Source organism: Glandiceps talaboti, chromosome 12 (assembly GCF_964340395.1).
Source record: "Glandiceps talaboti chromosome 12, keGlaTala1.1, whole genome shotgun sequence".
NCBI lineage: Eukaryota > Metazoa > Hemichordata > Enteropneusta > Spengelidae > Glandiceps > Glandiceps talaboti.
This window is the reverse complement of record NC_135560.1, coordinates 5,982,598-5,992,938: the sequence shown is the minus strand read 5'-3', so window position 1 is coordinate 5,992,938 and position 10,341 is coordinate 5,982,598. Positions and strand designations below refer to the sequence as shown.

General features: G+C 35.7%; 1 protein-coding gene across 1 annotated transcript in view; it reads left to right on the top strand.

The window, feature by feature from the left end:
• Positions 1 to 7,100: 7,100 nt before the first annotated feature.
• Positions 7,101 to 10,341, top strand: part of LOC144443654 (alkaline phosphatase-like) — a 9,350-nt gene continuing 6,109 nt past the window's right edge. The window contains exons 1-3 of the mRNA XM_078133196.1: positions 7,101 to 7,170; positions 8,742 to 8,965; positions 10,248 to 10,341. The exon at positions 10,248 to 10,341 is cut by the window's right edge and continues 81 nt beyond it. Of these exons, the coding sequence (XP_077989322.1) occupies positions 7,101 to 7,170; positions 8,742 to 8,965; positions 10,248 to 10,341 (388 nt within the window). The remainder of the gene's footprint in view (positions 7,171 to 8,741; positions 8,966 to 10,247) is intronic.

Below are 10,341 nucleotides of genomic sequence, written 5' to 3'. Positions count from 1 at the left end.
AATGTTGGGTTTATTGAAGTGTAACATCAATGCTATTTCAGATGGTTTGTAAGCCAGGCCATCTGTTTCGATGTTAATCGATTGAACCCTTTTTCACATTTTATTACCTGTCTAATTTGGCACATTGGGTCGATTTATTTCAATTTGCCTATCCCAACTCATTCTATTTGTACTTTCAACATAATCAGTGTTTTCAATTGATGGATATTTATATGCTAATATAAGAACCAAAATATAGATGTCAAATACGAAGTTAATGACAACAGTTATCTGGTGATAACTAGAGCTTATGACAAAGAAACGAGCTGAAATATAGATGGGTGTTGACTGCCGTATGTTAGGAGTGATTACCGCAAGTTACAATGCCGTACATCAGAGTAAAATTTAATTATCGATGTGAATAAGGTTGCTACTTTTCATTAACATCAGTTAGGCAGCAAAACTGTAACAAATTCAAAGACCGACGTACTATGTATAATAATGGATTTGCGATTCTTCCAGCTTTTGAACTAAATTCGTTGTCATGAAACATCTGTAAATTCACATGGAAATCGTATTGCTCATGTTTTTCAACTTGTTGAGGCGCTTCTCAAGGTGCAGTTAATTACAAGGTATATTTTATGCGACGTCAATTAACTTGTAAAAGATGCCAAATGAGTAACGTTCCATGATATGGCCTTCTTGAACACAACCCTGGTTTGACGAAATGTTGTAAAACACTGATACCAACATTTCTATTTTCCTGTCTTTTTAAGGAAAAATGTGTACAATTTAATGAAAGTAACAATATTGGAGACATCTTGCGATAATACAAAGTTGACAAGAAGGACAAACTGCTACCATGATAACATGACTTTCATCTTTACTGTGACGAATTCAACATGTGAATGTCGTTTATCCATTTATACACTGTGTGAACAGTCACTGAATTAACAGATACACACGAACACAACTCCTGCATCTGCAACTGTCTCTGCTAGTAGTTATAAAACCTTGGCAAATGTAGGCACTTCAGCATATGTTAAGAAATTATATCACAGTCGGAATTCCTGTTATAAAACCTAACTTTCGCGCCAATGACCATTTCCTTAGTTTCTCGATATTGCCCTCTACATACACGGGGCAATGTACTTGAAGAGTTAAGTGTTTGATCTTTCAGCCAACATGATTTATCCGTCTCAAAGAAAAACGTGATGTGTCAAATTGTGATCCGGCATAGCACATTTATCAATCAATGTGCAATAAAAGTACGTCATTCCCACATTACATTGCAGCAAACAGCATATTTCACCATCTAAAACAGAACTATGGATATCCGTTCAGGCTAAATTTAATAGAGTACTACGTTTTGTAGTCATCGTACATTAACAGCAAACTATGTTCTGTCAGTCAGTTTGGTAGGACTCGCTTTTATACCAATTGCACAATCTAACTTTAAATTGAATCATGAAAATAACTCTCATGAGATATATTAAAATACAATACATAACTGAATGCTATAATTTAGAAATAATGATATGGAAAATAGTACATTCAAGTTTTTAAAAAATGATTTCATGTCTCGATGTTTACAGCAACAATGTAACTTAAGGCCAACGACGAAAAATGATGTCTTGAAATTGTTTTCAATGTGTTCCTTTTGGAAGTGGTTAAGAACTACAATGACAATGACAATGACAATGACAATGACAATGACACATGTTGGGTAGGCTACAAGTTCAATGATAATGGTAACACTGAAATTACAATATATCACCAAAAATGCTTTCAATTTGGTAAGCCATTCAACGTCATTGGCCAGGACAATAATTTTGGGTTCTGATATTCTATAATTTAATTAGTTGATTGATTGATTGATTGATTGATTGATTGATTGATTGATTGATTGATTGATTGATTGATTGATTGATTGACTGACAAGTGTATTGGGCGATCTTTCCTTTCGATTAATAGTCAGCTATATTTCAACTTCATAGTGTTTATTCAGAAGTAAAGCGATTTTAATCACGTCGGAAAATAACATTTTTGAAGATCACTAACCTGTTAGCCAGCACAGTTTTAGTAACAGTGGAAACAACATAGCGACAGGAGCTGCTCGAAATCTTGATGTCATGGTAGGTGACCAATATCTATGATCACAATATGACTTTTCAGGCGAAGATTGAACAACAAAATCCTCTGGAACATCCAACACCACACCACTCTGCAATAAATACTTAATGTTCCGAAGCAGAATAAATGGGAACCCACTTTTCTACTCAATTCAACATCTCTTCTAACTCTAACACACCCTGAACACCAGGTGGCGTTTCAATGCACGTGTCAATGACACTGTTCAAGTTCCACTACACAGAGGTGGGGAGGATGTGCTCACACTGGAACACCCGTTGTTATAGGCAACGACGTGGGAACAAACCAGAATGCTCATCAAAATCGTACAAATTGACGTCAGAATTCATATCAAGATGAAACCCTGACGTTCATGCTTTCAAGATATAATAGTATCCACGCAGTGCATCAATCGGAAGTTATCATGATGGCATAGTTATTCCCATTCTCCATTACAGAGGATTCCCTTCTATACACATTGTTGGATAAATAACAATGGGATGAACTGGTTTTATACAACATCAATAGTATCGCCAACACATGCAGCATCTGTGAATTGTTATTGTCTATAGATAAGCAGATCTGTGTAAGCTCATATGAATGTTGCCTATGTCGAGTCTAACAGCTGAAAGTCGATTTTGTTTAACATTGCTCATTATTTTCAATGCATGAAAGCTAGTGTTTGAACCGCTACCGCGATATAGTAAAACACAGAATTCATTGGAGAAACTCCAAACTTTCGCAGTCTAAACTTGATAATAAATCAACAAACCCCTATGTATGTGTGTGTGTATGTATGTATGTGTGTATGTATGTATGTATGTATGTATGTATGTATGTATGTATGTATGTATGTATGTGTGTGTGTGTGTGCGTGTGCGTGATTATGCTTTCTGAGTTTCATTAACATCTTTTCTTTATATAACTTATTAGCTCTCATCATCATTATTAGAATTCTTCTCAATTTGATAAATCTACTTTTGAAAAAAAAAAGTTTGAAGAGACTGAGATAAGGTTGCCAAAATTTTAATCTAACATTCAGGCTTTTTCTACAGGGAATAATCACTGTACTGTATGCTGTAACTTTTATCCCAGCCTTGTGTATCTTTATCATGCCCAATCGTCTCTATTTCGTATATATTCACATATTCAACTATCTTTACCTACATAATTTGGACCATTTATTCCACCAACTAACTGCCGTTCAATTATCACTACCACACATAATAGTTCAACTCGTTTTTTTTTATCAAAACTCTTATAAACAGTGAAATTCAAAACTTTTAACGAGATAGTGTGTACATCTATACTTGTATATACAAGTATTAGAGACTTTTAACTCAATAAGAAATGGGCTTTCCTTTTTGCCTCCACATATTCCTTCTTAAATTTTCACTTATTTACAATGTGTATACTTTATATAGTAAGCTAAGTTCCAGTAGCTGTCCATAGTCACCAAAATAATGTATATATTGGGTTTGGGAATCAGCTTTTATCATTTTTAACATGACGTATTAATCAATGTCTTTGGATAAAAGCAAACCTGTTGAAGCGAAACAGAGGAAAAATAATTTCCTTGGAGTATAAATGCATATATTGTACTGCCTGTATGCTCAGTGTAAAATCAATTGGAAATGGGTTATTTCATTTATTTTCATTGTTATTAGTAGTAAATAATGTATAGCGTCCTCGTATTGATATAAACAATATAAACTTCATCGTGTGTTTCACGTGTTTCATGAATTTGATATCGGTATGACCAGACAGGGTTACAAAAGAGATGAATGTTTTAGTGGGTACAAAGACGAATTGTAAGTGTCATGGTATTGGACTTATTACACGTGTATCAATCAATTTGCATTACAAAGTTTGATAAATGGAAAATGGACAACGAGTTATTTGGGGGGAATTATATTGCATTTTGGACAAACACTGACATATGGTTCGGTTTCTGGATCACATTATAATGATGTTATGTTATTTTCATATCATAAATTGATGTTTCGGCTCATCACCTCAAGCAAGCCAAGTTGAATGAACGCGTTCGAACAGAAACTATGGGATTAACGACAACGCGCGTCCACGTCATTGGTTTTACAGTGCACAAAAAATAAGTCAAAACGTTCCAAATTGGGTCCATATTGATATACCATCCAGCATGCCATTATTTCCCCCAATATACTAGTATATTATTGCGTGTATATAATTATGTTATTCCCTCAATATTTTCCTTGATTCAGCTGGAAAAACATGTGAAGGACGTGTCTTTCAACTCTTGGTTACAAGGCCCCTCAGGTCACCCATATTTTTCTTGGCTGAACGAAGAAAAATGTTGGGGAACTGTTCTTAATTGTGTTCATGACCGATACGTATTCGTAATAATTGACCAGAAAAATCATATACATTTGAGAGTGGGAGAATATGAAGTAGCTGAAATACAACACACATCGGATGATTTAGTTCATAAACCGATTTAGAGTTCCGCCAATAACCAATTAAAGTACTCATCCCAGAGAGACATACGGAACACATCATTACAGTTTCTACTTTGTAGAAAATATTCACTGAAAAACAGGCCAATTATTCGAAGATCATATGATATTTAACTTCCGAACTAGTGATTTTATACATGTGAAGCTGTTCATGACGTGATTACAATGTTATTAGATTTCTAGAGTAGTCTTTGAATGTAATGAAATATTGTACAGTGAACACAAATTACTTTTGACACAGTGGTTTCTTATCCTGAATCGTGGTGGCAAATTTATGAAAGCTAAAGCAATATATTGCAATTTCAAAGATCTGCTAAAAACTACCATTGTTAACTGACATATGCCCTTTATATATCGGAGCAATTTGCCATGCGATATGACGACAGTGCGTATACATGAAATGGGTCACCAAACTTCTGAACTTTACGAACAGAAAAAGAAAGGTTATATGTTGTAGCAGACATATATATAGCAGTTATTTGTATTCGACAAATAGGAAATAGTTTACCATCGTGTTGAAAGAATAGGAAATAAGATGGGTGCAAATAGACGTATATGTGGGGTCCTGCAGTGTGAACTTATTTAGATAGTCATTCCCATGAGTGACTTTAGTGTAAAGATGTACTTGCTTTTGTCGCAAGGCTAAATAATACTATGACCATTTTAAATATTTTTCATTGTCTTCATTGTCAACCTACAACATCCTTCAAGAGAATCTTAAGTTCCCAAGAAAATGTGAAGTCCATCTCACTGTAGTTACTCCATGGGTTTGAAACATAAATATGCTCATCCATCCATCCATCCATCCATCCATCCATCCATCAACCAGCCAGTCAGTCAGCCAGCTAGCCAACCAATCAATCAATCAATCAATCAATCAATCAATCAATCAATCAATCAATCAATCGTTATTATACACAACACATACTAGAAGAGTGCTGTATGATTCAAGTCAGGAAAAAATAAAATGAAAAATACAAGGCTCACAATTGAAGAGCATAAAATGTGTACAAGCAACTTTCATGAAGGGAAGAGCCCCCCAGGGGTACCCCTAGTCAGATCTGGTAGGGGTGTGTGGCCAATGCTGTCAACCCCAGACCCCATTTTAGACTCATTTAAAACCAAAGACCGATTTAGAGATTCTTCACCCAACAGTCTCGACTAGCGATTTAATGAAGCTAACTTCTAATTTAAAGTTAGACAACCATTTCAGCACAGCTAAAGTGTTGCAAAGAAAGGTTTTGATAACGAGTTTAATGTGGTTTCTTTACTACTGTTGGGCAACTTGCAGTTGAGGTAAACATCGCCGACTTTAGGATTACCTGTGAAGGCCTGTAACTACGTGTGCAGAGTAGGAATTTTTGATATCTTTTCAAAGTTTACTTTCTGCATGTAAAGTATTGGATTTTGATTGTATTTTCGCACACCAACTGTATGTACATATTGAAGTTGTCATTTCTGAACAGTCTTAATATCACTTTTTAGTGATAAATACCTAACGTTCTGTTGAATACTTTGTCTACGGACATACTACGTAGAAAAAAACGGTTCTCGTCTTTGCTGACCTCGACTATCTAAAATGTCCTTAAGTTTTATAAATTTTCTGATAATACTCAATCGGTAAGGTACGCTTTGATGTGGCGCCCTCACACATCGGTCAACTCCTCTTTCTGAGAGATATGGACGGTGCACGGTGAGGGCGGGACAACACGACATGGCATACTTATATTAGTATGATCTGGATCTTGATATGGATCTGGATAAATGATTGGCACCGCCTCCCTAGGAGTCTCACACACTAATGGTGGCTAAGGGTTAAGATATGAATACTACTGATTTAAGTGATCTCTAAGTCTTGTCTTGAATGATGAAGTCAAAGATGATTCGATGACCGAAGAGGGTAGTGCATTACAGTCAACGATTGTTCTGGTGAAAAAAGAGTTCTTGAAAATTTCAGTTTTTGAATCAAAGTGTTTATATCTGGCTTGATGATCAAGTTGGATAAATTGATAAGTTTGGAGTTTGTACTCTTTGTTCTGTTTTATGACACTGACAATTACACAACATAACAATTTCACGTGTTCACCTTCTGAGTGATTTTTCAAAACTCTTCTTCAGTATATCCAATCATGTGTTATTGTGTTCCGCGAGATCCATGGAACCTTGAAAGTTCGATCACACATCAAGGGCCCAGGTAGTATTAATAACGGCCTGCGTTGCAGGGCTTTAGTGAACTGGAGCTCATGATGATTCATCCAAATAACCACGTGAGAGACAACAGTATTGATTACGTCACAGGTATTGTAAACAGCAATTACAAATACGTGCAACTGTATATCACTAATGTGATAGTTGCTATCTTATCTTAAGACGCAAAACTCAAACTGTTTGCCAAGTTTGTGTGATTTTGTCTATAAAAGACACACCTGAACAAAGTACAACTCGACGTCCACTGCTTTTGTCAACTTTGAAATCACTGCTGTCTTTCTTCAAACAACTATGAAAAATTATTTCTCATTTCTTGTACTTTGTATCCTATGTCAGTTGCATGCATCCAGTCTGGCCCAAGGTGAGTAATTACATGTATGATGTGTGATTACGTAGATCGACAGTTACAAATTCATGTAGTTTGGAACTTGACGTTCACGTTGTACATTTAGTATGTTTAATAGTGTTAGCTAACTTGTATGGAATCGGTTAATCTAATAATAGTGCATACATGTATAGACCTTTCTATGTTCGAGTACGTTATAGCGCATGACATGTTTGACGAATTGAACGTTTATCAATGCTCTTCATCATCGTCTACAGATATAGAGGAGGGGCAGGAAGGGTGAATTTTTAAGGTCGTTTTGGCTGATACTCGCAATGTATAACAGTAGTGTGACCAATTTTGAGATATGATAAATATTGACATTTTACTTGTTTCCTGGCCAAAGCAAATCAAAATAAATTAAAATAATTAAAATCGACCTTATGTAAAGTTATATTTTTCAAATTATTTCTCATTACATTCGGATGTAATTTCAAAATACACCATCAAAGATATCGTTGCATTCTTAAATACAAAGTCTGTGCCCCTTACAAAAGGCATATATAAGGCCTTCTACAACATGTCCATCAAATACGTCTTACACACGCACAGGCACATGTTTCCCGAGATATGTTCCTGAATACATTAAGATATTGATAATATTGAGATACTTGGCCCAAGAAATATATGAAACTGATAAAATAACACTGGTTTCTAGGATCGCGTTAACAAGTGCAAGCATCGCGAAATATCAATATAAACGTTTATATTTCGCGGTGAGTGGACTTACACGATCCTAGAAACCGGCCCATGTTATTTTACCTCTTTCATATACTATTTGCCAAGTATCTCATTATTATCGCTATCTTATTGTATTCAGGAACATATCTGGGGAAACAAGTGCCTGTGGTCTTACAGCTTGTACGTGAATTAAGTAGCGCTATACAAAAGATTAGATTGAAGTCATTCATGATGCCTTTAATATGTTACTTTTTTAAATTTATGATTTTTGGTGGTTGAAGTCTGACATGTGTGGTTCCGGTTAACCGACCCCACCTATTTTTTCACTGCCGACCATAAACGTATATTCGAGAAAAAAATTAAATTGTGAAGTCTTGCGAGAAATAGTGGATGCGGAAAGTGACAGCAACCTAAAAAGCCCAATATAAAACTGTTCGTCCAATCTGTAATGTCTGTACGTATATCTGATGGAAAGAAACCAATAACATAGAAACCTTAAGCTTATGGAAAACAACGGAAAACATAACTACCTGATCCAGACACTCGCACATGAAAAAAATTACATTACAAAAAACCTACCTACCCCACCTATTATAAACTTAAGCGTAATCGGAACGACACACTTTTTAGGCCTCAATGGTAGACCCCTAAGCAGATATTCTGATATTATATAAAGATAACTTAAAATATTATCTGAGTACAATAATTAAACAAGTTAAGTCTTGATTATCAAATACATATGACAGTGAAGTTGCTCAGTCTTATTGAATGGGAAATGAACTTGCACATCAAACAATAATACATAAAGTATACATATAAACAACTGATCATTATGATTTGTAAATATCTATTTCTTAATCGTTAAGGTCCCGATGAGTGGAACCAACAGGCACAGGCAACGTTACAAAATGCCCTCAAACTGCAGACGCTGAACACAAACGTTGCCAAGAATGTTGTCTTCTTCCTGGGTGACGGCATGGGTATCGCCACTGTTACGTCAGCCCGTATCTTCAAAGGTCAACTAAATGGACAACCAGGAGAAGAAACCGTATTAAATTTTGAGAACTTGCCACATGTTGCCCTGGCTAAGGTAAGTGCTTGGCACATGATGACCAGGTGAATCTTGGACTGAGATCATGCCTAATAACGTAATAACGAGTAGTCCGGGGGATTCACTCCTATAAAATCATATGTAAATGATGCGACAAACGTCATCGCAACCTGAACAACTGAATCAGGAAACCCGGGGTCACATACATGTGTGAACAAACATAGAACGACCTTCGATAAAGACGTGTCCCCTCTGTGTCCCCTCTTTTCAGGTTTTTGATCAACATAAAGTGAAATTTCGATTTAGACGTTGACAAATTAGTCTCCTACGCCTAATACTTTCCGGAGAGTGAAACATTCGTTGGTGGTTCAATTCATCAAACCCATATAGATTTACAAACTGTTTTAGCTCTTAAAGTCTTCAACGCTTCTCCCTTTTCATGCATGATTAATGATTGTATTTGATTAGTTTATTGCGGTATTGGTGCCAATAAAGGCTTAGTTATTTACGGCCCGTACATTCGTGTTTAACCTAGGAATTGATATTTTCCTGAATAATTAGTACTTATAAGCCATTTTCATGCAATGGATTATCCGATCACCGCAATCGGAACGAGTATTGTACATGGGCTATTTTATTTTGTTATATAATTATATAAATTGTCAATTTCCACTTTCTTGATCCATGTTTCATTATTTGAAGTTATACTAAAGAGGCACAGGCTGTGTTGTATGGTGGCCTTGGACTACCAATACTGAAAAATGAAATGTGCTGGGTAAAACTAGTCCCGATGTGTGAGGGTGCCCGTCACGGCGTACCTTACAGACTAGTAAGAGTACACTTGAGTTAGGCACTCCGAAAAAATAGTTATTTTTCGTTTTCATTTAGGCTTCATTTTAATATTGAAATGGTTTTAAATACGAAAAATCCAGAAATCTAAATTGTGACTTTTTTTCAGCCATACTCATCCCGTTTTCTAAGAACTATTTAACTCAGTTTGCAATTAAGCTTAATACACCTTACACACTGAAACGTAAACAGTAAAGCAAAAATGATAAAACAAATCTAAGTCGACACAATACTAGATATGCTTGAGTATGTGCAAAGAAGTTTGGAAACGAGAGCGTAGTGATTTTCGAATATAATATTGGTAACCATATATAATAGTATGTCATAGTGACACTTTTACACGGGTTTCCAGTGAGAACTGTACCGGTCAATAAATATGTTTCAATGTTTTTATTAGTTCGAACTGCATTTATAAGTGGGAAAATAAAATCCAACAAGTTACAGACTGTGTCGCTTTAATTGTTTTTCACAGACTTATAACACAGACGCACAAACAGCAGACTCAGCTGGAACTGCCACGGCCTTCCTTACCGGTGTAAAGGCGAAATCAGGAGTTATAAGTGTTG